This window comes from Molothrus ater, chromosome 32, assembly GCF_012460135.2.
Source record: "Molothrus ater isolate BHLD 08-10-18 breed brown headed cowbird chromosome 32, BPBGC_Mater_1.1, whole genome shotgun sequence".
Classification (NCBI taxonomy): domain Eukaryota; kingdom Metazoa; phylum Chordata; class Aves; order Passeriformes; family Icteridae; genus Molothrus; species Molothrus ater.
Window position 1 is genome coordinate 1,123,886 of NC_071659.1, and position 27,560 is coordinate 1,151,445.

At 52.7% G+C, this 27,560-nt stretch overlaps 1 protein-coding gene across 2 annotated transcripts in view; it reads right to left on the bottom strand.

Moving 5' to 3' along the window:
- Window positions 1-3,787: 3,787 nt before the first annotated feature.
- Window positions 3,788-27,560, bottom strand: part of LOC118700605 (otoferlin-like) — a 116,765-nt gene continuing 92,992 nt past the window's right edge. For both annotated transcript variants that reach the window (XM_054518088.1, XM_036405157.2), the window contains 14 exons: window positions 27,419-27,485; window positions 24,518-24,666; window positions 22,960-23,094; window positions 22,706-22,843; window positions 20,304-20,431; window positions 18,959-19,129; window positions 18,145-18,305; window positions 16,499-16,641; window positions 15,650-15,738; window positions 12,622-12,720; window positions 9,138-9,379; window positions 7,864-8,042; window positions 7,626-7,726; window positions 3,788-7,066 (listed from right to left, as the gene is read on the bottom strand). In XM_054518088.1, coding sequence (XP_054374063.1) covers window positions 6,886-7,066; window positions 7,626-7,726; window positions 7,864-8,042; window positions 9,138-9,379; window positions 12,622-12,720; window positions 15,650-15,738; window positions 16,499-16,641; window positions 18,145-18,305; window positions 18,959-19,129; window positions 20,304-20,431; window positions 22,706-22,843; window positions 22,960-23,094; window positions 24,518-24,666; window positions 27,419-27,485 — 1,983 coding nt within the window. In that variant the 3' untranslated portion in view covers window positions 3,788-6,885. The remainder of the gene's footprint in view (window positions 7,067-7,625; window positions 7,727-7,863; window positions 8,043-9,137; window positions 9,380-12,621; window positions 12,721-15,649; window positions 15,739-16,498; window positions 16,642-18,144; window positions 18,306-18,958; window positions 19,130-20,303; window positions 20,432-22,705; window positions 22,844-22,959; window positions 23,095-24,517; window positions 24,667-27,418; window positions 27,486-27,560) is intronic.

Consider the following 27,560-nt stretch of genomic DNA (forward strand, 5'->3'; position numbering starts at 1 on the left):
ATCAAAAGACCACGAGAAGACTCAAAACCACCACAGAAGGAACTGATGCATGTGCGAAAGCAACAAACTTGTAAAACCATGACACAGCTTTATGCAATGATGAGTATGCTAATGGTAAAATTGTGACATTGAGTGGAAGGACTTTTAAAATGTAACTGTAGGCTAAAGAAGATTGAGTGAGTTTTTGGCGGAGAGATCCCCCTCAGGGCTAAATAAACCAATACCTGCTCTGAAGCTGTCTGACTACAGAGTTTTATTTTCTTGCCCAGTTTCGTGCTTCATGAGCAATGATAGAAAATCCAGGTACCTGTTTTCTCCAGGATGGACGCTCCTAAAGTGTTCATTAATTGTTGTAATTCTTTCCAAGCTAATCACGATTCCACGTGCATGGTTCCACCATTCAGCCCAGACTGAAGACGCTGGTGTGGAGGAGCACTGGGGCCAGACTGGGAGGGCTGTGGGGAGCAGGGAACTGAGGTGCCATAGTGGGGGAGCAGCTGCTGCTTTCCCAGCTGTGCCGTGATGGGGACACGCTCCTCCACACCCTGGAAGAGCTCTGGGAGCTCTGAGAATTCTCTGAGAATCCCTGAGAATTCTCCTCATCTCCTCCCTCTCTGTGACAGACACCGGAGAGCCCTGACTCAGGAGTCCCTGCCCAGCTGCCCCCCCTGGCCTAGGGCAAAGGGAGAGGCAGCAGGAATTCCAAAAGGACATGCCCAGGAAGCAGTGGGACAGAGCAGAGAAAGACAAAAGGCCTGGAAAATTGGCCATTGCCAAGGGGGTTCCCCAGCATATTGGGTTTTACATGGCCTATTTTTGGTAGCGAGAGGGCCACAGGGGTAGTTTCTGTGAAAAGCTGCTGGAAACTTGTGATAATCACATATCCTCTAAACAGAGAGACATAGCTCTGTCCCAGGATTTTCCTGGGAAGCTGTGAGAAGCTGTGAGAAAGCACAGAGAAAAGAATGAGAAACAATTCTTACCTCCGCTTGCTGCACCTGTTGCTGTGCACATGCAGAGTGTGTTATGGAGATTATTTACCAAAGGGTGGTTTCTTAATTGGGCACTGGCTGGTGTTTGGATGCATTGACCAGTTAGGTCAAAGCTGTATCGGACTGTCTGTAAGCGTTACGAGCTTCTTAATAAGTATATAAGATATAGTATGATAGAATGAAGCAATGGATCAGCCTTCTGCAGCCAATGTTAATTATTACCTGTCCGGGGGCCTGCAGTGACAGAAGCTCCCACCATGTCCAGCAGAGCCAATCTCTTCTGGCTCTGAAGATGCAGCTGGGCCAGTTAGACAGGTTGCTAATGCCTCTGTGATGCCATGTTCAAGGAGAAAATCAAACAGCGCTCACACAGTTTTTCCCAGGGGCGGAAGCTGTAATCCAGTGGGAGACCTAAAGAAAGAGAGAGAGGGCCCTCGATTCCAAACTAGAACAGCCTCTCCTTAAAAGACTACACCCTTGGACTAGGGAGCAGCAGGCACAACTTTCCCAGGTGATTTTCTGGGGAAGGCTGTGAGAAGATCAGAGAAAAAAAATGAGAAAGAATTCTTATCTCCACTTGCTGCACCTGTTATTGTGCACATGTGGAATGCGTTATGGAGATTTGTTTACCAAAGGGTGATTTCTTCATTGGGCACTGGCTGGTGTTTGGATTGATTGATCAGTTAGGTCAAAGCTGTATCGGGCTGTCGGTAAGGGTTACGAGCTTCTTAATAGGTATAATATGATATAGTATATATCATATATAGTATGATATAGTATAATAAAGCAATTGATCAGCTTTCTGCAATCATGGAATCAATGCTGATTATTACCCGGCTGGGGGCCTGCATCGACAGTGACCCACGCCATAGCAGTTCTGGGAAAACTGCTTTGCCCGTGGGAAGGACCCCATGGCATAGCAGAGAAAAGCCTCCTCTCCCTAAGCAAACGGAGTAAGATCTCGAGTAACAGACTGATCAAAACCCCCCACGCCCTGCCTCCCTGTGCTGTTGGTGGGAAAATGTAGAGAGAGAGGATGGAACTGAGCTAAGGGCAGTGGGACGCCGTAAGAGAGGTTTTCTTCGGTCTGAAGTTTTCCTCATTTGCCTCCCGATCATTGCAAAGACAGAGACTAAGACCCTGAAGACCCTGACGACCCTGACTGGAGTTCGGGGTCTGGTTGAGGTGGATGCTCACCAAGTGCTTGTTTGGTACACTGCTTGGGGCAGGGCCTGCAAGGGGTGGCTTGCTCTGTACGGTTACACCTGCTTCATGACCCACACTCATCACAACAGCCCGTGAATTTTCCCACCTCTTGGCCAAATGAACTTTCTGGGGTAACTTTGGTGATCCCCCATGGAAAATCCCTCATCTGGCTCACGACCACTGTGACGGACAGAGGTTGAAGCCCCCTCCCAAGGACTGAGACGCCTGTAATTTTGGCACTGGGGCGCTGGCTGGACTGAAGCAGGATGTTTGCCAAGTGTTGCCTGCGGGTGTGTTCGCTGGACCAAAACTGGTTTCCCACAGAAACCAATCCTGAAAACAATGGTTCCTGCTCACTGCTGAGATTGACTTGTCCTATTTTTGGAACGTGGACTGTCGTACTTGTTTTTAATAGAGGCTCATTCTCCATTGTCTTTTATCTGTTCCCCTTTGGTGGATGACTATAATAGACCCCTGAGTTAATCAAGACTTCGATATTCTCCTCAACGTGACAAGACAGATCTATTGGCCAGACCACAAGGATTTCGTCTCTCCGTTGGTAGCTATATTCCCCACCCCGTCTTTTTCTCTCTCTCTCTATCACTTTATCTCCTTTCTAATCATTCTATCGCATTTGCTGTGGGCACTCAATAAAAGGTGCATTCGTTTTGATTAATACTGAAATCCCCTTCTGTGCTGTTTTTTGCACTCTGAGGTCAGTTAATGAACAATCACGACCCCTGCTTGTAGCAGTGCCTGCAGAACGCCGTGGCAGCACAGAGAATCTTGTCTCCACCCTGTCTTGGGGGGAAGAAATGCGATGTGGCAGGCGCCCTGTGGATGGTGCCTTGAGTATAAAAAAGTACAAACAACAGTGAGTTGAGGAGAGAAATCTGGGAGAATGGGACTGCATAACCTGGAGCTGTAATTGGACAATTAATCCCAATATGGAAATGGACCAAAAACTTATAAAAGGGAGAAAACTCGTGACCCGGCATTCATCTTGGGTATAGCCACAGCCAGGCTCTTGTACTGCCCAAGGTGTGTCCTTTAAAGGCCTTTTAATAAATACCTACTTTTTTATTCCTTTAACTCTGTGTAGCCTCTGTTCTAGGTGGCCTCTCAAGACGTCACGGAGAGGAGCCTGCTGGATGAGTGAACAGCACGTGTAAGGACATTAAATTGTGTTGCTGATGTGGCAATGTGTGATAGGTTGCTTAGTGAAGAAATACCTTATAAGGAAATACTGTGTCCTGAAGAAGTGTGTAAAACCAGCTTTTTTCTTGCAATAAACATCTCAGTATCCCCACTGATCTGAGCCCGTGCATTAGTGGTTCACAGGAAAGAGGGAGAGGCTGAGGGGGAAAAAGAGTGTTTTAAAACCTTTTTTTATTTCTCATTATCCTCTTATGACTCTGTTAATAATAAATTTAGTTTATACCTTTAAATTGGAACCTGGTTTGCCCTTAGACTGTTTTTCTCTGAATCCTCATCTCAGCTCATGAACCCTTTGTCAATTTTTTTTTTTTCTGAAGGAACAGCTTTCATAGGTGCCTGGCATTTGGTCAAAATCAAACCACAAGAGCCTGGACGTGAAACTGGTTTTTATTGACTGATTGGAACAGTAACATCCTCATTAAAACATGTCTGAGGTGTCCTCAGTTCTTCAGTGGGGGTCTTGCGCACCGGGAGCTGGGAAAGGCGGCTCTGCAGCAGCTGGATATCGCGGAGAGCCGAGGACAGAGCCCTTCCCGAGGACACACGGCCGGAAGGACTCCAGCCACAAAATTACCCAGCCAAACAAAATACACGGAGAATCCAGAAGGACGCCGGGAGCTCACACTGTGCCCGAGGAGCTGTGAGCCCTGGGGATGTCCAGCCACAGCCAACTCTGGGTGGGCGATGTTGGGAAGATGTTTGAGCTGTGGGACATGTCCCAGTCTCTGCTGGAGCTGAGGGGGCACAGGGCAGGGTCTGCCCCCCTGGCCCACTCCAGGGCTCTCTGCAGGACCTGCTGGGCACCATATCCAGCATTCCTGAGGTGGGAAAGACCCCTGTGCCAGGGAATGTGACCTCCAGAGCTCCAAGAGGAGCAGGGATGGTGCCGGCAGTGGGGACAGGCCCTGGGGATTCTCTGTGCCCTCTCACTCTGCTGAGCACCATGTCCAGCATTTCTGAGGTGGGACAGATCCCTGTGCCAGGGAATGTGACCTCCAGAGCCCTGACAGGAGCAGGGATGGTGCTGGGGATTCTCTGTGCCCTCTCACTCTGCTGGGCACCATGTCCAGCATTCCCAAGGTGGGACAGATCCCTGTGCCAGGGAATGTGACCTCCAGAGCCCCAAGAGGAGCAGGGATGGTGCTGGGGATTCTCTGTGCCCTCTCACTCTGCTGGGCACCATGTCCAGCATTTCTGAGGTGGGACAGATCCCTGTGCCAGGGTATGTGACCTCCAGAGCTCCAAGAGGAGCAGGGATGGTGCTGGCAGTGGGGACAGGCCCTGGGGATGCTCTGTGCCCTCACTGCTGGGCACCATGTCCAGCATTTCTGAGGTGGGACAGATCCCTGTGCCAGGGAATGTGACCTCCAGAGCTCCAAGAGGAGCAGGGATGGTGCTGGCAGTGGGGACAGGCCCTGGGGATGCTCTGTGCCCTCACTGCTGGGCACCATGTCCAGCATTTCTGAGGTGGGACAGATCCCTCTGCCAGGGTATGTGACCTCCAGGGCTCTGAAAGAAGCAGGGATGGTGCTGGGGATGCTCTGTGCCCTCTCACTCTGCTGGGCACCATGTCCAGCATTCCCAAGGTGGGACAGATCCCTGTGCCAGGGAATGTGACCTCCAGAGCCCTGACAGGAGCAGGGATGGTGCTGGGGATTCTCTGTGCCCTCTCACTCTGCTGGGCGCCATGTCCAGCATTTCTGAGGTGGGACAGATCCCTGTGCCAGGGAATGTGACCTCCAGGGCTCTGAAAGAAGCAGGGATGGTGCTGGCAGTGGGGACAGGCACTGGGGATGCTCTGTGCCCTCTCACTCTGCTGGGCACCATGTCCAGCATTCCCGAGGTGGGACAGATCCCTGTGCCAGGGAATGTGACATCCAGAGCTCTGAGTGGAGCAGGGACAGGCACTGGCAGCGAGGACAGATGTGGATGTGACAGCCTGGTCAGAGAGCAAGAAAACCAGGTCAGTTTTCTCAGGGCAGACTTGCGGGACCTTTGGAAGCTGTAGAGAAACTATGATAGCTTGTTCTTATAAAGAACCTGCAGGTAGTGTTTTCCTACTCTCTGCCTTCTGGTTTTTCTCAAAGATTGCTTATAAGAAAGGTGTTTTTGTTAATTAGCCAATCAGGAGAAATGTATTGATTGATTGACCAACCTGGTCTGAATGTATTGGAACAGTCCATAAAAAGAGGGAATATTCGTATTAAAGCAGCTGCTGTGCAAACCAACCTCCAGAGCTCTGACAGGAGCAGGGACATAGTTCTACCCCAGGATTTTCCTGGGAAGCTGTGAGACAGCTCAGAAAAAGGAATGGGAAACAATTCTTGTCTCCATTTGCTGCACCTGTTGTTGTTACACATGCAGAATGTGTTATGGAGATTGTTTACCAAGGAGTAGTTTGTTAATTAAACACTGGTGATGGTGTTTAGATTGATTGACCAATTAGGTCAAAACTGTATCAGACTGTCTGTAAGGGTTATGAGTTTCATAGAATAGTATAGTATAATATAGCATAGAAGAATAAAGCAATTAATCAAACTTCTACAATCACGAAGTCAATGCTCATTATTACCCGGCTGGGGGTCTGCAACGTCAGGGACGGGAACTGGGGATGCTCTGTGCCCTCTCACTCTGCTGGGCACCATGTCCAGCATTCCCGAGGTGGGACAGATCCCTGTGCCAGGGAATGGTGACCTCCAGAGCTCCGAGTGGAGCAGGGGCAGGCACTGGGGATGCTCTGTGCCCTCACTGCTGGGCGCCATGTCCAGCATTCCCGAGGTGGGACAGATCCCTGTGCCAGGGAATGGTGACCTACAGAGCCCCAAGAGGAGCAGGGATGGTGCTGGCAGTGGGGACAGGCCCTGGGGATGCTCTGTGCCCTCTCACTCTGCTGAGCACCATGTCCACCATTCCCAAGGTGGGACAGATCCCTGTGCCGGTGAATGGAGACCTCCAGAGCTCTGAGTGGAGCAGGGATGGTGCTGGCAGTGGGGACAGGCCCTGGGGATGCTCTGTGCACTCACTCTGCTGGGGCTGGCACATCCCCAGCTGCTCCATCCCAGCTCCCTGCTCCATCCTGGATCCTGAACATCCCTCCAAGGAGCCTGTCCAGAGCACTCCCACAGCTCCGGTGACACAGCCCCAGCTCCCCTCTCCTTCTCCTGATTCCCAGGAAGGCACCAGCCACAACCCCAATGGCCAGAGGCCTCGGGGACTCCCACAGGAGCCAGCTGGGCACCTCTCCCAGCCCTGGTGCGGGATGTAGGGGGATCTTTGCCATGCTCCCGCGGCATTTCCCTGGCCCTAAAACCTGAGTGGGACCCACAGAGAAGGAATGCACAGAGGAGACCCAGCAGCAGCAGCAGGGAGGAGACGCCCCCAGGGCTGCCCAGAGGTCACGGGGAGGAGAAGGACATGGAGCTGGGAAGGTTATGCAGCGGGCTGGGGACACAGGAGAGGCTCCAGCCCTTCATGCTCCCAGCAGCTTCTTGACCATGTATCCGGGCATGCTGTAGAGGAACAGGGCCACCATGATGAGGAGCAGCAGGGCCAGCACGATCTTGATGATGAGCCACTTGTAGCGGGTGCAGATGAGGTATTTGATGGACTTGAGCGGGTTCAGGAACCAGATGAACGACGTGTCCGGGCGGCTGCAGGGGAACCAAACACCCATCGTTAATCCATCGCCGTGGGAAAGGGATTCATGGACCTTAAAGCTCATCTTTTTTTTTTTTGTTTCACTCCCTGCCATGGGTAGGGACTCCTTCCACTATCCCAGGTTCCTCCAAGCCCTGTCCAGCCTGGCCTTGGGCACTGCCAGGGATCCAGGCTGGGCACCCTGTGCCAGGGCCTGCCCACCCTGCCAGGGCACAATTCCCCGTTCCCAAGATCCCACCCATCCCTGCCCTCTGGCACTGGGAGCCATTCCCTGGCTCCTGTCCCTCCAGACCTTGTCCCCAGTCCCTCTGCAGCTCTCCTGGAGCCCCTTCAGGCCCTGCCAGGGGCTCTGAGCTCTCCCTGGATCCTTCTCCTCTCCAGCTCTCCCAGCCTGGCTCCATGGCAGAGGAGCTCCATACTCAGAACACCTCCGTGGCCTTCTCTAGCCCCTTTCCAGCAGGTTTTGGGGCTTGGAGCTGGATGAAGCACTCCAGGAGGGAGCAGAATCCCATAATCCCAGGTCCCTGCTGCAGAGAGGCTTCTCCCACTCACTTGGGTTTCTCCAGGGGATCAGGCTCATTCCGAGCCAGCCCAGCAGGGGATTTCTCGGCCTCCTCCGCTGTCAGAAGGTGCAGCTCAGCCTCAACCTTGCCCTGCAGGGAGCAGAGAGCTGTGCTGAGGCCTGGGACGTGATCCCAGGCCAGAAGGATCAAAGCCACGAGGGGGATGCAGGGTGTCCACCAAGAGTGCAGCGCCCAGGAGGCAAATCCTCCCTTTTCCCCTTCCTTACAGTGATCTCCAGCTCGTCGTTCTCATCTCTGGCCACAAATGGCCACCAGCCCTTGACCCGCTTCTGCTTGAAGATGGAGATCATGGGCAGCTCAGCCTCGTTGGTCACCATCTCCAGGCTGCACTGCTTGGATGTCTTGGCTCCTCGGGGGAAGCGGTTCAGGTCCAGCTCGATGGCCCCTGGCAGGACAGAGGGGAGGACAGAGGTTGGCATGCCAAAAAGGCCAAGTCCTTGGCTGGAGATGGGCTGGGCCAGCATCTCCTGCCCTGGGAGCAGCTCTAAACCAGGTCTGGGGAGGAGAAACGGGGTGTCTGGGCTACAGGAGCAGTGGAGAAAAGGGATCTCAGAATCATGGAGACATGAATGTTGGAAAAGAGCTCCCAGACCCTCGAGTCCAGCCTGTGCCTGATCCCCACCTTGTCCCCAGCCCAGGGCACTCAGTGCCACATCCAGGTGACACCTGCAGGGATGGGCACCCTAAACCTCCCTGGGCAGCCCCTGCCAAGGCCTGAGCCCCCTTTCCATGCAGAAATTCCTCCTGGTGTCCACCCTGAGCCTGCCCTGGCCCAGCCTGAGGCCATTTCCCCTTGTCCTGTCCCTGTTCCCTGGGAGCAGAGCCCGACCCCCCCTGGCTGTGCCCTCCTGGCAGGGACTTGTGCAGAGCCACAAGGGCCCCCTGAGCCTCCTTTGCTCCAGGCTGAGCCCCTGCCCAGCTCCCTCAGCCCCTGCTGGGGCTCCATTCCCTGCCCAGCTCCCTCAGCCCCTGCTGGGGCTCCATTCCCTGCCCAGCTCCCTCAGCCCCTCCTGGGGCTCCATTCCCTGCCCAGCTCCCTCAGCCCCTCCTGGGGCTCCATTCCCTGCCCAGCTCCAGCCCCTCCAGGTCCCTCGTGTCAGGAGGGGCCCAGAGCTGCCCCAGCACTGGAGGTGCCCCAGCAGTGCCAGCACAGGGGACGGGCACTGCCCTGGCCCTGCTGCCACCCCAGAGCTGGCACAGCCCAGGGGCCAGTGGCATCCTGCCCACCTTGGCACACCTGTACTCATATCCAGCCACCAGCACAGCACCCCCAGAGTCTTTCCCACCACTCTTTCCCAGCCTGGAGTGCTCAGTGGTGTTGGTGAGACCCCAGTTCAGGACCTGGCCCTTGTCCTTAGCCCATGGATCCAACCTGTCCAGAACCAGAACCCTCTGCAGACCCCTCCTGCCCTCTCACCCCACCTGCTCCATCCTGCAGCATCTCAGGGGGCGCGCGGGGTGCTCTGGACCCTGCACGTACCCAGGAAATCATCGGCCGAGAAGTGGTCGGCGTCCCAGACCTGCAGGGTGAGGCGGGCCGGGATCTTGTACTCGGTCTCATCCCAGGAGAACATGGACTCCTTCTTGGAGATGACAATCTTCTCCTCGGCCATCAGGTAGTCGAAGGGGAAGATGTAGCGCCAGTTGAAGTTGCCTTCACCAGTGAGGGAGTGGTAATGGACATCCGTGTCCTGCTTGTCCTCCTGCTGCCCCTTCAGCCACCTGCAGGGCCCGGGGGGGGTGAGAGGGGGCACGGGTTTACATGGGGCAGGAGAGGGGACAGGACCACCCCGTCCAGGCAGCCAGGGTGTCTCCAGGACTAAAAAAACCTGAAAGTTATGAACAAGGGGATGGGGCTGTGTGGATGCCACGGGACAGAGAGGGAAACGGCAGGCGTTTCTCACAGAGGCTCGTGAGAAATTTTAGGGAGCTGCAAAGATGTGATAAGTTGTTGACTATAAACAATTTTCGGGTGGTGTTTTTCTACCTTGTTTTTCTGTTCCTCTCAAGGACGGCGCGTGAGAAAGATGTTTCTGTTAGTTAGCCAGTAGAACAGAATCTGTTGCACCACTCTATAAAAACCGCGCGGTTCTTTTGGATAAAACCTTCTTTGCCTTTGCTGCGATCCTGCCTCTCGCCTCTTCCTGCCCTGACCTCGGCGCAAGAGTGACAGGGCTGCTCCAGACACTGCAGCAGCAAATCCAAGGGGCAGGAGGATGCCAGAGAACTTCAGGAGAAGGAGATTCAAGGGGGCTGTCTGAGGGTTTACCCTGGGCGAGGAGATGTGAAGGAGTTGTACAGGAGCTGGGAGCTGCCACGGACATATTTTATGAAAAATCATTTTTTCTCCTCAGAAACTGAAATGTAAACAGTAATTATCTGCTCCTGTGGAATGCAACAGGTGCATCTTTGATTGGTCTCGTGTGGTTGTTTTTAATTAATGGCCAATCACAGTCTGGCTGTCTCGGACTCTCTGGTCAGTCACAAGATTCCCTTTCCTTTCCTTTCCTTTCCTTTCCTTTCCTTTCCTTTCCTTTCCTTTCCTTTCCTTTCCTTTCCTTTCCTTTCCTTTCCTTTCCTTTCCTTTCCTTTCCTTTCCTTTCCTTTCCTTTCCTTTCCTTTCCTTTCCTTTCCTTTCCTTTCCTTTCCTTTCCTTTCCTTTCCTTTCCTTTCCTTCTGATGAAATCCTTTCTTCTATTCTTTTAGCATAGTTTTAATATATCATTTTCTTTTAATATAATATATATCATAAAATAATAAATCAGCCTTCTGAAACATGGAGTCAAGATTCTCATCTCTTCCCTCATCCTGAGATCCCTGCGAACACAACCACATTTGGCGACCCCGAGTGAAGAAAAACTCCACATTTGTCGAGCCCCGAGTGAGGAACACAACCACAGATCACTCTGACTGCTCTGATGAGAGGAGATGTAACAAGGACATTGCTGGTGCAAGAGGATGTAACAGGGGCTGCATAACCAAAAAGATTTTGTTGCTGAGGGAACAGGGGCAAGGGGGTCAGAGTGGGAAAGTTTGTGTGGAAGTTAAGGAACTGTAAATATTGGTAATTAGTGTAATAAACTGGCTTTGTTTGCGTACAGCATGGTCTGCGTCTCTCGGCCTCTGCAATGCCAGGCATCTCCTCTCCCGCCAGGAAATTGTCACCATCCAAAGCCACCCCAGTGGAGCTCCAGACAAGCACCCACAGCTCCAAGCAGGGCCCGCTGGATGGGCGGCCAAGGAGAGGGGGGAGAGGCAGGAAACAGCGCAGGAGATGCCAGCAGAATCTTTGGAATCTCATCAGAGGCAAGAAAAGAGACTCTCAGGAAACACCCCCAGCAAAAACCTGGCCAAAATGCCGAGACATCCATCCCCTTCCCCTCGTGTCCTCTCCATGCTGGATTCTCCCCAGAGAGGGGTGAGGACCCCCAGACTCTCCAGTCCCAGCTCCAAGCATGGCAGAGCAGCAGACAGGAACACATCCACCCAGTCCTGGCTGGTTTGAGTCTCTCAGCACCGCCCGTGTCCCACCCCAGTGGGAACTGGGGCCCACCCCAGGAGAGGCAGAGGGGGAACCGGTGGAATTCCAGGTTGTACCCACCCCACGACAAAAATGTCACTGGATTTCTCCCTGATGAAATTCCAGGTTGTACCCACCCCATGACAAAAATGTCACTGGATTTCTTGCCATTAGAATTCCAGGTTGTACCCACCCCACGACAAAAATGTCACTGGATTTCTCCTGGGTGAAATTCCAGGTTGTACCCACCCCACGACAAAAATGTCACTGGATTTCTTCTGGGTGAAATTCCAGGTTGTACCCACCCCACGACAAAAATGTCACTGGATTTCTCCCGGGTGAAATTCCAGGTTGTACCCACCCCACGACAAAAATGTCACTGGATTTCTTCTGGGTGAAATTCCAGGTTGTACCCACCCCACGACAAAAATGTCACTGGATTTCTCCCGGGTGAAATTCCAGGTTGTACCCACCCCACGACAAAAATGTCACTGGATTTCTCCCGGGTGAAATTCCAGGTTGTACCCACCCCACGACAAAAATGTCACTGGATTTCTCCCGGGTGAAATTCCAGGTTGTACCCACCCCACGACAAAAATGTCACTGGATTTCTCCCGGGTGAAATTCCAGGTTGTACCCACCCCACGACAAAAACGTCACTGGATTTCTCCCTGGTGAAGGAGGTGCTGGTGGAATTCCAGGCTGTACCTACCCCCTAACAAAATGTCACTGGATTTCTCCCCAGTGGAATTCTTTACCTACCCCCTGACAAAAATGTCACTGGATTTCTCCCTGGTGGAATTCCAGGCTCTACCTACCCCATGACAAAAATGTCACTGGATTTCTCCCTGGTGGAATTCTGCACATATTCCCTGACAAAAATGTCACTGGATTTCTCCCTGGTGAAGGAGGTGCCGGTGGAATTCCAGGCTGTACCTACCCCCTAACAAAATGTCACTGGATTTCTCCCCAGTGGAATTCCAGGTTGTACCCACCCCATGACAAAAATGTCACTGGATTTCTCCCGGGTGAAATTCTGCACATATTCCCTGACAAAAATGTCACTGGATTTCTCACCAGTGGAATTCCAGGCTGTACCTAACCCCTGACTGAAATGTCACTGGATTTCTCCCTAGTGGAATTCCAGGCTGTACCTACCCCCTGACAAAATGTCACTGGATTTCTCACCAGTGGAATTCCAGGCTGTACCTACCCCCTAACAAAATGTCACTGGATTTCTCCCTGGTGGAATTCCAGGCTGTACATACCTCCTGACAAAAATGTCACTGGATTTCTCCCCAGTAGAATTCCAAGCTGTACCTACCCCCTGACAAAATATCTCTGGATTTCTCCCCGGTGAAGGACATCCCAGTGGAATTCCAAGCTGTACCTACCCCCTAACAAAATGTCACTGGATTTCTCCCCAATTGAACTCTTTACCTACCCCCTGACAAAAATGTCACTGGATTTCTCCCCGGTGAAGTAGTCGTCGTCCTCCAGGATGACCTCGTCCGTGTTCCACACGATCACCCTGAGCTCGTACCTGCCCGAGGGAGGGAAAGGGAGGTGAGGCACGGGAGCAGGGAATGGGAGCGGGGAATGGGATAGGAGGGGACGGGGTGGTGCTGCCAGAAAGCAGAGCCAGCTGCCAGGAACAGGGAATTGCTCACAGGGATCTCTCCCAGGGATCTGGAGGGCAGGATCAGGGATCAGGGACAGGAGGGATCTCAACCATGGAGATGATTACAGGGATGGGACTCTTCCTATGGGGACAGGCTGGCAGAGCTGGGAATGTTCACCTGGAGAAAGGTGCAGGGAGACCCCAGAGCCCCTTGCAGGGCCTGAAGGGGCTCCAGGAGAGCTGGAGTGGGACTGGGGACAAGGCCTGGAGGGACAGGAGCCAGGGAATGGCTCCCAGTGCCAGAGGGCAGGGCTGGATGGGATCTTGGGAATTAGGGATTGTTCCCTGGCAGGGTGAGGAGGGGCTGGGCTGGAATTCCCAGCACAGCTGTGGCTGCCCCTGGATCCCTGGGAACGTCCAAGTCTTGGATGGGGCTGGGAGCACCCTGGGATAGTGGAAGGAGTCCCTTCCATGGCAGGGAGTTGAACAAGTTGAGTTTTAAAGTCTTTTCCGACCCAAACCATTCCATGATTCCATGATCTCCACATGATCTTGGATCGGCCTCACCAGGGTGAGCCAAGCTCCAAGGGGAGCTTTCCCTCCTCTGCTCCCACCCTCTGCAAAGAACCCGCCAAAGACTCAACGGGGCAGCCCAGGATTGGATTTTGGGGGATTTCTGACCAAAATTGTCTGTCTGCAAAACAACCAGAGCCCAACTCTGTTCCTGCTCTCCCCCCCTTGACTCAACAGGGCTGTGATTCCCCCCAAAACAGGCTATGAGTCCTCCTGAGGGCTCCAGGAGTTTCAGGGCCTCCAGGAATTCCCAGCAGCCTGGGGAGGTTCCCATCACCTCTGCTTGGCCGGGAATTTCTTGATGGTGAAACATAAACCATAAAAATAACCCATAAATGAGCTGTGGGAGGGCTTGTGGAAAATAAGGAGAACTTCATGATAGCAGATTTCCCCCGGGCAGCTGCAATTTGTGACCAAATTAAGAACCAAATTAAGAAGGAGAAAACTGCTTTTCCTCTTCTAAAGAAGTCTCCATAACATTAACTAGAAGGACTTCTCTTCCTGAGTAAACTTAAAAAAGGGACTATTTTAGAGGCAGTAAACTGACTATAAATTTAAAGTTTTGTTTCTTTACATTATCAGTAGGAAAAAAAAAAAGTTTTAGGGAGAGTAAAAGTGTTTAAAAAAAGCTTGTCTTAATTCTTACTGCTTTTTTTTTCTTTTAATCACCATGAATAAAATTTTCTTTATACCCTTTGAAAGTTTTAAGCCCGCTTTACCTTTCTCCTAATCCTACCTCACAACAAGAAATAAATACACCAGCAATTAACCAATACCAAAACCTACCACACTCTTCAGTACTTTGAAATCTTAAAAGAAGAAACTTTGAAACCTTGGAATCTTAAAATTAAGAAACTCTCAAATTAACAAAAAAAATCTTAAAATTAAGAAACTCTCAAATTAGCAAAAAAATCTTAAAACTCTCAAATTAGCAAAATGGGCAGACTACACAAAATCAGTGTTTCTACCCAGTTTCAAATTAAAACTTCCACACAGAGGAAGTGGGAGTGGGTGGAGGAAGAGCAGGATCCCGGCTCCTGCAGCGAGGGGAGGCTCAGGACACGTGGCCACAGCACCTCATGGACGTGCCAGGAGGTCTCCAGGTGAGAAAAGTGGATTTACATCTTCCCGAACCCCCTTCCTTTGGGATCTCCCTCTGGCAGTGCCCTGGCCGAGCCCATCTGTGGGATTCCTTCACCTTTTCCTTTTCTCCCGCCTTGTCCCGTGCTGTGCCTCTCCCAGCTGGGATCCAGGGATGTTCTCTCCACCCAAGGCGTCGGCTGCCTGGGATGCACAAGAGATTGTGCACAATCCCATCGGGATTCCCAGTGCCATCCCTGTATCCCAGCCCTGGGGGCAGGAAAAAGAGCCCAAAGACCCAGGCCAGGAGAGTGAGAAAGGTCTAGAAGGGATATTGAGGGAAGAAATGTCCTTCTTCCCCCACCGTGCGCCGTCTGTCCCTGCTCTTTCCTGCTTGGAATGCTGCCCCAGGGGCCTCCACCACCCATCCTTCTGTCCACCATGTCCTGGAAAAGCCCAATCCAAACTGCCCTGGGAATCACCCTGCCCTGCCCAGGAGAGGCTCAGGGCTGGGCACTCTGCTCTGCCCAGGGAACGATGGAATTTCCTGTCGCAGACATCTTTCATGAAAAATCCTTTCTTAGGGTTTTTCCTTTTTGAGAAGCTGCAGTTTCAGCAACCAAAAGGAAACAATGGTTATCTGCTGCTGTGGAATGCAACAGGTAAACCCGTGATTGGTCTCCTGTGGATGTTTGGATTTCCTGACCACTCATGGCAGAGCTGGCTCTTGCTCTCTGTCTGAGACACAGATCTTTGTTATTCATTCTTGTCTATTCTTAGCTTAGCTAGCTTCTGAAGAAACCTTTTCCTTTCTATTTCTTTTTAGTATAGTCTTAATGTAACATATATCATAAAATAATAAATCAAGCCTTCTGATCATGGAGTCAACTTTCTCGTCTCTTCTTCATCCTGAAAACCCTTGTGACCACGGTCACAATTTCCCAGTTCAAGAAGATCGGGATCCGCAGGGAATGGGAGATGTGAGATCCCACCCTCAGGAGCAGCTCTGGACCTGCCTCCAGTGTTGGGATCTCTGGGAATGGCAGCATGGATGAGGAATGCAAGCAGAGGGCTGGGCTGGCCATGGAGCAGCAGCAGGAGATGGGGGAAGCCGGGCTCCATCCCCGACCTCTCCATTCCCCACTTTTTGGCTGGGCTGCCAACTGATCCCAGTAATTCCCTTAATTAAGTTCCTTACTTCTTTGGTTTCCTGGGAGAAATATCGATGGCAGGGCCGGGCGCTGGCATGTCCATGGGGAACATGTCCACCCACATCTCCAGGCGGCCCTGTGGGGTGGGAGAGGCACAGTCAGCTCCCCTTGTCCCTCCTGTCCCCTCCCCGCCAGTGTCCCCCTCTTCCCACAGCCATCACCCCGGCCAGGCCAGATGTGGAGTGGGATGAGCTTCTCCCATGCCACGAATCCTTCTCCACCCCTGCAGAAACGTCTCATGGAGAGGGTGAAACTGGGTGGGTTTTAAGGCACTTCCAGCCCAAACCATTCCATGATCTCCATGTGAGCTTGGATCAGCCTCACCAGGGTGAGCCAAGCTCCAGGGGGAGCTTTCCCTCCTCTGCTCCCACCCTCTGCAAGGAACTTGCCAAAGGCTCAACGGGGCAGCCCAAGAGTGGATTTTGGGTGATTTCTGACCAAAATTTGGTCTGCAAAACGACCAGAACCTAACTCTGCTCCCACTCTCCCCCCTTGACTCAACAGGGATGTGATTCTCCCCCCAACACAGGCTATGAGTCCTCCTGGGGGCTCCAGGAGTTTCAGGGTCTCCAGGGAATTCCCAGCACTGCCTTTTGTGCACGGCAGCCTGCGGGTTTCCAGTCCCTTCTGCCTGGGAATCCATTGGGAATTTTGCTCCCAGGTGCCCAGATGTGGGGAATCAGGAGGCACCGTGGAATGCGAAATGGATGAGGATGGATCGGGAGGCGCTGGAGATTTTCTCTGCTGGCACCCCAGGGTGACCTGCCCGCCCTGAGCTGGGTTAGGGCCGTGCTGGCCCCCGTGGGCTGCCCCCCGTTCCCGCTGGAATGCCAGACCTGCTCGATGCCCGGCTTGTCGGGGTTGAGCAGCGGCCGCGTCTCCACGTGCTCGGGGACGAGGCGGCAGCCGGCCCGCGGGATGTCCTCCCAGTGCCGCAGCACCGCCAGCGCCAGGTGCTCGTCCGTCGGCTTCTTCTGGCCTGGAGGACAAAGGAGAGCGTGGACAGCTGGGACAGGGACACAGGGACAGCAAAGCACCCTGTGCTCCAAGGTGCAGAGCTGCCTCATCTTCTCCACCCCTTGGGAACGCTTTGTCCCAAGGGTCTCAGAACTGTCCCAAGGTGCAGAACTGCCTCATCCTCTCCATCCCTTGGGAACACTTTGTCCCAAAGATTGCAGAACTGTCCCAAGGTGCAGAACTGCCTCATCCTCTCCATCCCTTGGGAACACTTTGTCCCAAAGATTGCTGAACTGTCCCAAGGTGCAGAACTGCCTCATCCTCTCCATCCTTTGGGACAAGGTGTTCCCAAGGGTGCAGAACTGTTCCAAGGTGCAGAACTGCTTCATCCTCTCCATCCTTTGGGAACACTTTGTCCCAAGGGTGCAGAACTGTTCCAAGGTGCAGAACTGCCTCATCCTCTCCATCCTTTGGGAACACCTTGTCCCAAGGATTGCAAAACTGTCCCAAAGTGCAGAACTGCTTCTTCCTCTCCATCCCTTGGAAACATTTTGTCCCAAGGGTGCAGAGCTGTCCCAAGGTGCAGAACTGCTTCTTCCTCTCCATCCCTTGGGAACGCTTTGTCCCAAAGTGCAGAACTGCCTCATCCTCTCATTCCCTTGGGACAAAGTGTTCCCAAGGGTGCAGAACTGTCCCAAGGTGCAGAACTGCCTCATCCTCTCCATCCCTTGGGAACACTTTGTCCCAGGGGTCTCAGAACTGTCCCAAGGGTGCAGAACTGCCTCATCCTCCCCATCCCTTGTGACAAAGTGTTCCCGAGGGTGCAGAACTGTTCCCCAAGAAGTAGAACTGCCTTATCCTCTCCATCCTTTGGGAACACTTTCTCCCAAGGGTGCAGAACTGCCTCATGCTCTCCATCCCTTGGGAACACTTTGTCCCTCAGCCAGCACTTCCTAACTCCTCTTGCCTCTCTCCAATCCCTGTAGAAGGTTCAGATCCCCATTCATTTTTCCCTGTCTGAACCAATCCTATGTCCACTGACCGCATTTTCCTTCTTTCCTTCACCCCTCCTGGACTATTTCCCTCTTTCTTGGGCACACTGAGTGTGCTGGGACACAACCCCCATCTCCCATTTTTTGGGAATGCATTCCCATGGATAACAATTCCCTAAATGCTGGAGGTGTCTCCATGGCTCTTGGGACATGACTGCTTGGAGGGCATTTCCAGAGGCAGCTTTGGGTGTCCGTGGACGTCCTTGAGTGATTCCAAGAGGAGCCCTCTGGTCTGGAGGGTCTGTAGGACTCCGTGACTGGTCTGTACTGGGATGGTGCCTGCAGGGCTGGGTGATGTGCCCATCTCACCTGTCTGGGGGGGAGTTGGACTGGGCGACCTTCAAAGGTCCTCTTCAAACCACTCCATGATTCAAACTACTCTGAGATTCCAACCCTGGGTGATGAGGAGACCCCCCAGACCCCTGCTCTGCTCCAGAACCTCCATCCCACGGGATGATCCCACAGGGCCATACCATTTTCATCCTCGATCTCCGTGGGGCCGGTGAAGACCCTGTTGGCAACTTTCACTCTTCCCCCCGGCCCGAAGTGCGGCCCATCCACTTTTCCCTCTTTGCACAGCTTGGACAGGATTTGGGAGGGCTTCATGGGGTCACGCCAGGTGTTGTACCCATGACTGGGAACAGGAGGGCAAGATCAGACAAAAAAAAGTTGTGAGGACAAAGAAATTTTTTTTCCCTTTTGCCAGGAAAAAAACCCCCACTGCACCACGAAGCACCCAGAATTCCCAGGGAAAGAATTTGAGGCAGCAAAGGAGAAACTTCAGAGCGGACTTGATCCCCTCTGTGCCCCTTTTGCAAACACCTTCCACCCAACTTTGGCTCAGGCCTGGAATTCCCAGTGCATCCCGCTGGATTCCTGATGCTCGGCATCGCCCTGTTTGCTCTGCTCCCATTTCAGCCCTGACCTCACCCCTCTCCCACCAGCCCCTCCAGTCCCTCCCTCCTGCCCTGGGCTCCTGACGACACATTCCACCACTCCCCAACCCTGGTGACAAAACCAGGCATAGCACAGGCTCCTCCATTCATCCCTGCCCCCCTTGCAGAACTGGGCAGCCTGAGGTTTTTCCCAAAACAAATCCTTCCAGGATCAGCAGGCAGCCAAGGGGGGAGATTCCTGTGGGATCCCTGGGTGGGAGGTGACACAGAGGAGGGTCCCGGTGTGAGGTGGGGCAGGAAAGGCTTTTTCCTCTTGCCTCTCTCCAATCCCTGTAGAAGGTTCACATCCCTGAACCTTCCCTAAAAAAAGCAGGAAAGGCTTTTTCCATACATGGAGTAGGTCTGGGACACGCCGCAGGTCGCCCGGTGCTTGCTGTAGAAGCGATTCTCCAGGTCGATCTTGGTCTCCCCAATGAGGTCATCAGTGCCCACCAAGTCCCAGTCGTACACAGCCACGGTCAGCATGGACTCCATGGGGAAGGTGGCCTCGATGTCGAAGGATCTGGGATTGGGGGAAGCAGAGAAAAGCTGCTGCGGGCTCTGGCTGCCACTCAGGACAGAGGTGTGTCTGCTCCAGTCCATGGACGGCGTTCCGTCCGCATCCATCACTGCAGGACGTCTGAGGTGGGGTTAAACTCAACCACCAGCCCTCGACAGGAGGGAAAATCCTTGACCTGGATGCCCCAACACCCCTGAGACTGAGTTTGCAAGGCAAGATGTGTTCTATCACCATCTGTCTGCAGCTGTCTTTTGTCAAGTGAGCAGTTTGCCTTATCTCTCTCTCTGAGTGACCACAATCACTCCTCCCTCGGGAGGGGACACCTGCTGATAACAGCCATTGAACGTCACTGCATGGCTGATAAGAACTGCAGCATCCCACTGGGAGATGTGAGCCCAGGGGGAGGAGCCAAGCATTCCTACCTGGATATAATCTGAGATTCTGGAACACCAGCACGGCTTCTGCACTGGATTCCCCAGAGGAACAGCAGCTGCCTCTTCTTCCACTGGATTTTCGAAAGAAGACTATACCCTTTTTTACAGGATTCCTGGTCCAGCAGAGCCACCCCTGGCACTGCAGGAGGGCTGAGCCTCATTTCCAATGGTTCTGCTGCCAGCACCCTGACCCACAGAGTGTCAGGTTGGGTTTTGACTCTGGCAGTGTTGTTTTGGTTCACTGCATTGTTTATTTTATCCTTTTATTTTCTTCCCTATTAAAGAACTGTTATTTCCTGCTCCCAAATTTTTTTGCCTGAGAGCCCCTTAATTTAAAATTTATAGCAATTTGGAAAGGTGGGGAGGGTTCACATTTTCCATTTCAGGGGAGGCTCCTGCCTTCCTTAGCAGACTCCTGTCTTTCCACACCAAGACACTGAGTTTGTGTCTTATTCTCACTCAAATTTAGGTCTAAAGATTCCTAAGCAGGTGTTTCACCTTGATAAGATCAATTTCAGGTTCATCTCCTAAACACCTGGTGCTGTGCTGACCACACACTGGCAAAGGAGGACATCCTGGAAGGACACCCGCACTGTGGGATAAATCCCATAAACGAAGCTAAATAATAAAGCTAAATAAATAAAGATAAACCCGGCTCGAGGAGCAGCCATGGGACACCTCAGCTGCAGGTCTGAGGGCTGGCAAGCTCGGGCTCAGCTTGGCAGCTCCAGGCGCAGACTTACTTCCCAAAAACAGGGTTCAGCTGCTTGGAGATGTAGTTCTCCTTGTCCTTGATGTCCGTCTTCCCCAGCTTGATGGCGATGTAGGGATCGGCCTTCCCGTTGATGTCAGCCGGGTGGAGGTCCGTGGCCTGCAGGGAACAGATGGGACGGGTCAGCGCTGTCCACAGCAGCCAAGGATTCAGGGATGGACCCGTTCTCCACCCCTGAGGATGGGTTTCTCTTTGAGCCAGGTCTTATGAGCTCTCAGAGAAGCCATCGCACCCGAGATAGCTCAGCTACCTAGAACGGCATAAAATCGGCGGGATGGCTTCCGAGGCAGTGTTGGAACAGAAAAAGTGTTAATAAAAGGCAAAATAACAACGTTCTTTCAGAGAAAAGCCCAAGCCAGGGGCAAGAGGTTCTTGCTCCTGCTAAAATACCCCACAAAAGCGATTATTTCCTTTGTTCTCTTCTTTTCCTAGTGAATTACCTAGGTGGGACCTCTTGGCCTCTGTGCAATTGGCAACCCAAGGTTTGAGGTGAAGTCCCAAAGGTCCTATGAGGTGTCTTTTGTACCAAAGTGGGAGAGAAATTTCTGGGCTTTTTTCCTTTTTCAGCAGACAAAGGATAATTCGGTCGCTCCATCACATTCCTACACCGTGAGAGCACCCGGCTGCTTCAGTCCCTAAACAGAGAGTCTTGGACTGAAATGGGGACGAAACGGTGTCTTGGATTAAAATGGGAATATTCCCGACTCATGTAAATCTCTGTCCTAGTTCAGGGAGAGTTTGGAACTGGCTTTGTCCTGAGATGTCACCACAGTGACCTTTGGAATCTCACCCGAGGCAAGAAAGATGACGAGGAGGAGACTCTAAGGAAACACCCCCAGCAAAAACCTGGCCAAAATGCCGAGACATCCACTGCCTTCCTCTCGTGTCCTCTCCATGGTGGATTCTGCCAGAGAGGGGTGAGGACCCCCAGACTCTCCAGTCCCAGCTCCAAGCATGGCACAGCAGCAGATGGGAACACATCCACCCAGTCCTGGCTGGTTTTGGGCTTGGTTGACCAAGCTGGTGTCTGCTGTTCCAGCCTGGTGATGGGTGGGAGACTCCACATCCCAGCGGGAAGCAGCTCTGGATGGAGAACCAGGCTGGTGGGAAACGGAGCCCAAAGTAGGTTCTGCTTGTAACACACTGGGACAAGGTGGTGGCAAAGGGCAGCCCAGGTGCTTCCAGCAGGACAGAGATCCCTCCCAAGTGCCTGGCTGCAGAATTCCATGCTTAGGGACAGCGGGATGGCCAGTTCAGGGGTCAGGAAGTGATTCTTCCCAGAGCACATTCCACATATAGAGGGAAAATGTGCGTTGGCTGGATCGCGTCACCGATCATGGAATGGGTGTTCAAGGAGGTGTCATGTCCTTCACAAGGATCTCCTCCATCCTACCAGATCCCATTCCACCTTTTTTCTCCCATTCTCTCCCATCCTGAACCATCGCCAGGGTGGTGACGTGGCTGTGGAACGGACCAACACCTCACACTGCAGGCTGATCCAAACCATCCGTGGGAACTGAGCACCAGGACACGCCGGTCCATCCCACCCGCTGGAGAGAGGTCTCTGGATCTGGCAGGAGCTTGGATCTGTCCTGCTCCCAGAGCTGGGAGCACACAGCCCCGGAGACAGCGTTGGGTCTGGATATCCTGGGATGTCCCTGAACAGCTTGGGACAGTGGGAGATGTCCCTGACCACAGCAGTGGGTGGAGCAGGACGGACTTTTAGGTCCCTTCCCACCCAAACCATTCCATTCTCAACCCTTCCTTCCCACCCAAACCAAGGAGCTGCTTCAGTCCTCAAGCTGCATCCAGGGTCCTGAAGCACTGGTGATGCCTTAGGTTTTGGCTTTTCTATTTTTCAGATTCTGTGCTGCTTTGGTGTGTGGTTCTGGGCTTCATATCAGGGCATGGTGAGCTCTGTGCACAGAGCAGGGAGACAAAACAATTCCTGCTCCAACTGGGCACCAAGGACAAATGATCCAAATCTCAGCCCAGGAGCACAAAGAATGTGGAATGAAGAGAGAAAAACAAGCAGGGTGGGACTGCAGGGGCTAAAGCTGGAATGGGACAATGAACTGCAAGATGCAAATGGAGCAGAACTGATCCCAGTGACAGACCCCGTGAGCAGTTCTGCATTCTGGGACCATTTTGGTTCATCTTGTGCTGCCCAAGGTGGATCCATGGAGGAGATCCTTTCAATAAATCCTTGTTTTATTCCTTAGCTCTTGTCCAGCCTCTGTTCCAGGTCAGCCTTCCCAAGGCATCAGTCCTGGAGTGCTGGAACTGAATCCCACCATCCCTACGGCACCAGGACCAGCTCCGGGTGGAAGGGAGTGCCAGATCCCGCCTGCCACACCCCAAATTCCCACTCACCCGCACGATGTAGACTCGGACCAGCACGTTGATGGGGTCGTTGCTGGGGATCCCCTGGAACATCCCGAAAGTGGGGTCATACCCTGCCTCCTTGCTGATGTCGTCGGGGAGCGGCACTTTGTAGACACACATGGAGCCCTGGTGCGAGGGAGGGTATGGACCAACTGAGTCCTGCTGCCCAGGGCCTCCGTGGAGGCGAACCCATCCCAAAACGCCCTCCCCAAAAATCCTGGCCAGAATTCCTAACCACTCACCTTGAACCTCCCCACTATCCGCTCCTCCTCCGTGGCGTTGTCGTCGTTGTCCCCAATCTTCCCCCGGAGCAGGTTGAAGGTGTGCAGCCAATCCTCAAAGTTGTCAAACTCTGATTCCAGCTCTTTGTTGAAGACCTGAGATGAAAAAAAAAATGTTTAAAGGAGGGAATTTGGGATAAAAACAAAAGTGAGCAAAAGATGTGGGGAGTACTCGATCAGCTCAGAACGAGGGGTGGGACAAGAGGAAACGGCCTCAAGCTGTGCCAGGGAGGTTCAGATGGGATATTGGGAATAATTTCTTCATGGAAAGGGGGCTCAGGCCTTGGCAGGGGCTGCCCAGGGAGGTTTGGGGTGCCCATCCCTGCAGGTGTCCAAGGAAGGCCTGGATGTGGCACTGAGTGCTCTGGGCTGGGGACAAGGTGGGGAATCAGACACAGGCTGGACTGGATGGCCTGGGAGGGCTTTTCCAGCCTCAGTGATCCTGGGAATCTGTGAACACCTCAGCTCCCAGTGGTAAATTTTTCAAGGAAGGAGAAAGATCTCCAGCATTACTGGGTTGGAAAAAGGGAATCTTGGAGCAATGGGTGGGGCCATTGCTCCCTGTCCTAGGGTGACGTTATGATGCTTGTACCCCCATTCATGTGTTCTGTTAATGTTGGATATTCTGTTCTGTGCCTTTAAAACTGGCTCTGAAGAGGGAAAGTTTTGTTTGGGTTTTCTTATCAGCCTGGCGGGACACAGAGACTGCAGCTTTTGCTTTTTCTGCTTTTGCTTTTCGCTTTGCTCTCTCTCGCTCTTGCTTGCTTCGCTTCTGCTTGCTTTTGCTCATTAGCTAGTTTAGCTAAACTGTCCAAATTTCTTCCTGGACCGTTTCTCCTTTCCTTTTTGTGACCATTTCGAACCTGCTCCGCACTGGAACCTGGGAAACACCAAGATCCTGCACCTTGTGGCCTGCAGCAGCTGCCCCAGCGCCGGAGGGACTGAGAACAGAGCGACCACCCCCCAAGAGAGACTTTCTGAATTTGTCATCTCTTTTCAGAGTGGTGTCATCTGGAATTGTTCACTTTGTGTGCTGGGGGGTGCTGTGCCTGTTAAATAAACAGGTTCTTTCCACTTCTCTCTGAGGAATCCTTCCCGAACCAGTTGTGGGGAGGGGCCGTGGGGGTTTGCTTACTGGAGGGGCCCTAATTTGGAAATTCTCCTCCAAATTTGCCCTAAACCAGGACACTCCCCCTCTGTGCAAGATCCAGGTCTAAACCCCATCTGAACCCCAGAAGCACAGGTGACATGAATCCTGAGAAATCCTTGGGATCACTGAACCAGAGCCCACGGCTATCCCGAATCCTGGCTGGGCCAGCAGGAAAACACTCCCTTGGAGCTGGGACACCTCCAGGCTGCCCCAGGGATGAGCCTATCCCAGGACAACCCCTTTGCTCATGACCTCCAGCTATGGAGAGAGGCTGGGAAGCCTCATCCCAAGATAAATCCCTAGGGAGAGGTGTCCCAAGGCACATAATCCCCACAATTAGGTACTTCCTCAGAAGCACCCCCCCAGTACCTTGAGTTCATCAATCTTCTGCTTGTTCTTCTTCTCGGGGAGCTCAGGGACTGGCTGCTGCTTCTTTTTCTTGTCATCTTTGGGTGCCTTGGACTTGTCTTTGTCCTTGTCCTTGTCCTTGTCCTTGTTCTTCACCTGGGCCTTAGAGCCTTTCATGGGAGAGTCACCAAGTTTGTCATCACTCTGAGTCCGGGGGGGAACAGTGCAGAGGGAGGAGATGGAAAGGAGGGAGGGAAGGGAAGGATGGAAATGAGGGTCAGGAGAGGTGGGGGAGATGTGGTAGGGCTTGGATAAGGCACTTCAAAGAAGAGGAGCGTGAAAGCTGCCAGCAAATCCCATCCCAGCCCTGCCCTGTCTTTCCTTGGTTCTGGATCGCAGCGTCTCCAGCAGCCCGGAGATCTCTGTGCAGGGAATTCCAGGGCTGACCTGAGCAGGAATCACTTGGAGGACTACAAAACATCACTTGGAGAACTACAGAACATGGACAGAGCCCTCTGACAGCAGTGAGAAAACCCGGTCCTGCCCGCAGCAGGAATGGTGTGGCCAGCAGGAGCAGGGTGGGGAATCCTTCCCCTGTACCTGGCACTGGTGAGGGCAGACCTCGAGTGCTGCATCCAGCTCTGGCCCCTCAGTTTGGGAAGGACGTTCCCAAGAGATCCTTGAGATCCTTGAATGTGTCCAGAGGGGGAAACGAGGCTGGAGAGGGGCTGGGAACACAAACCCTGAGAGGAAGCCCTGAGGGAGCTGGGGGTGCCATGGAGAGAAGGAGACTCAGGGGTGCCCCCATCGCCCCCACACCCCCTGAAAGGTGCCTGTGCTCAGCTGGGGCTGGGCTCTTTCTCCAGCAGCACTGACACAACCAGAGCACACAGCCTCGAGCTGCACCAAGGGCAATTTAGGCTGGATATCAGGAAAAAGTTCTGTACAGAAAGGGTGATAAAGTTCTGGAATGTTCTGCCCGGGGAGGTGGTGGAGTCCCCATGCCTGGGTGTGTTTAACAAAGCCTGGATGTGGCACTGGGGGCCAGGGCTGAGTTGAGGAATTAGGACATGGGTTGGACTCGATCATCTTGAAGGTCTCTTCCAACCCAGTGATTCCGTGAATTCTCTGAATTGTGGGGATTTTGGGAATTCCCAGGGACCAGGGACGTGGTGGGGCCACCATCCCTGGATGTGTTTAGAAGCCTGGATGTGGCACTGGGTGCCAGGGTTTAGCTGAGGTGTTTGGGCTGGATTGGACTCGATCTTTAAGGTCTCTTCCAACCTGATCATTCTGTGAATTTTGGGAATTTTCTTCCTCCTACCAGAGACTTCTCCTGCTTTATGGAGCCTGGGGAGCCTTTGTAACCCCAGCCTGGGAATGCTGAGGGGGCAATGCTTGATGCTGCTGCCCTCAGATTGTCCAGGACCCCACAGGTCACCAGAGTCTCATTTGGAGCAACCACCAGCCACAGAGAGCTCTAAAGAGGCTGCTGGAAAAGGTGGATTCAAAGGAAACTGCTTCCCACCTCTGCAATCCCTGTCCTTTGGTGCCTCTGCCGGCTTTCATGAGGGCTGGACATTATCCAGTGGTGGGGACAGACAGACAGACGGAAAAACACGGATGAGGAAAGGGGGAAGGAGTGGGAGAGCCAAGGGAAATGGATCATTCTAAAAAGAAATAAAACCCCAGAGGACACCAGTGCCAGCCCAGAAGGACCTGCTCAGAGCTGTCTCCAAGCTCAGCAAGACCAGACCTCGGGATACAAAATTCTGGGCTCTTTCTCCAGGCAGCACTGGCAGAACCCAGAGGACACAGCCTTGAGCTGCACCAAGGGAAATTTAGGCTGGATATTAGGCTGGATTTTTCCTGGGATACAAAAATTGATCATCCAAAAGAAACCACGCTCAGAATTTTACTCAGCCAAAGGGTTTTGCATCACCTGGGCACAACAACAACAACCTCCTGTGACGGGGACATGGAGCACATGGAGAGCAAGGGTGGAATTCCTCAGGGATATCCCTCCCAGCCCTGCTGGTGGCATGGCCAGATGGACAAAGTCGCCCTTGACCAGCCACTCCCAGGATTCTTGGCTGGCAAAATTTTTGGGACAAAATGAGTATCCCCCAAATTTAGGCAAGGTCAGAAGCCCACCTGACCTAGAGACCCGACTTCCTTCAAAGAAAAACACATTTAGGGCATCATTAATCTTGTGCTTTGATAAAATAATAATAAGTGAAAAATAATATATAATGTATAAAATTATATAAATTGATAAGTTAGGTGAGAGAACTTGCCCTAAATCGTGTATTTGTCTTCACTGCCCACATTAGGACAGCAGACAAAGTGTTCAACATGCAGGGAAAAACCCTGCAAAAACCCACAAAAATCGACCAGTTTTGGGGAAACATGACACGCTGGGAGTGTCTGGTTTGCCTGGAGAGCTGAGGCAGGTTCCCAAAGGGATGTGCAAGCACCAAGAGGAATTCTGGTCCCACCTTTCCCTGCCGTGTTCCTGTGATTTTATAAAACGATAATAGGTGAAAAATAATATATAATGTATAAAATTATATAAATTGATAAATTAGGTGAGAGAACTTGCCCTAAATTGTGTATTTGTCTTCACTGCCCGCATTAGGATTCAGGCAAAGAGCTCAACATGGAGGGAAAAACCCTGCAAAAACCCACAAAAATCGACCATTTTTGGGAAAACACGACACGCTGGGAGTGTCTGGTTTGTCTGGAGAGCTGAGGCAGGTTCCCAAAGGGATGTGCAAGCACCAAGAGGAATTCTGGTCCCACCTTTCCCTGCCGTGTTCCTGTGATTTTATAAAACGATAATAAGTAAAATATAATATATAATGTATAAAATTCTGGTCCCACCTTTCCCTGCCGTGTTCCCTCTCTCCCTCCCAGCCTTACCCTCTCCAACCTCCATCTCCTCCTTCTCCTCTGCTTCTGCCGCGGCCGCTTCCTGCTGCCGGAGTTGCTGGGGGAGACAGGAAACCACTGGATATTAGGAACAATCTTTTCCTGGAAAAGCTGCCCGGGGCAGTGGTGGGGT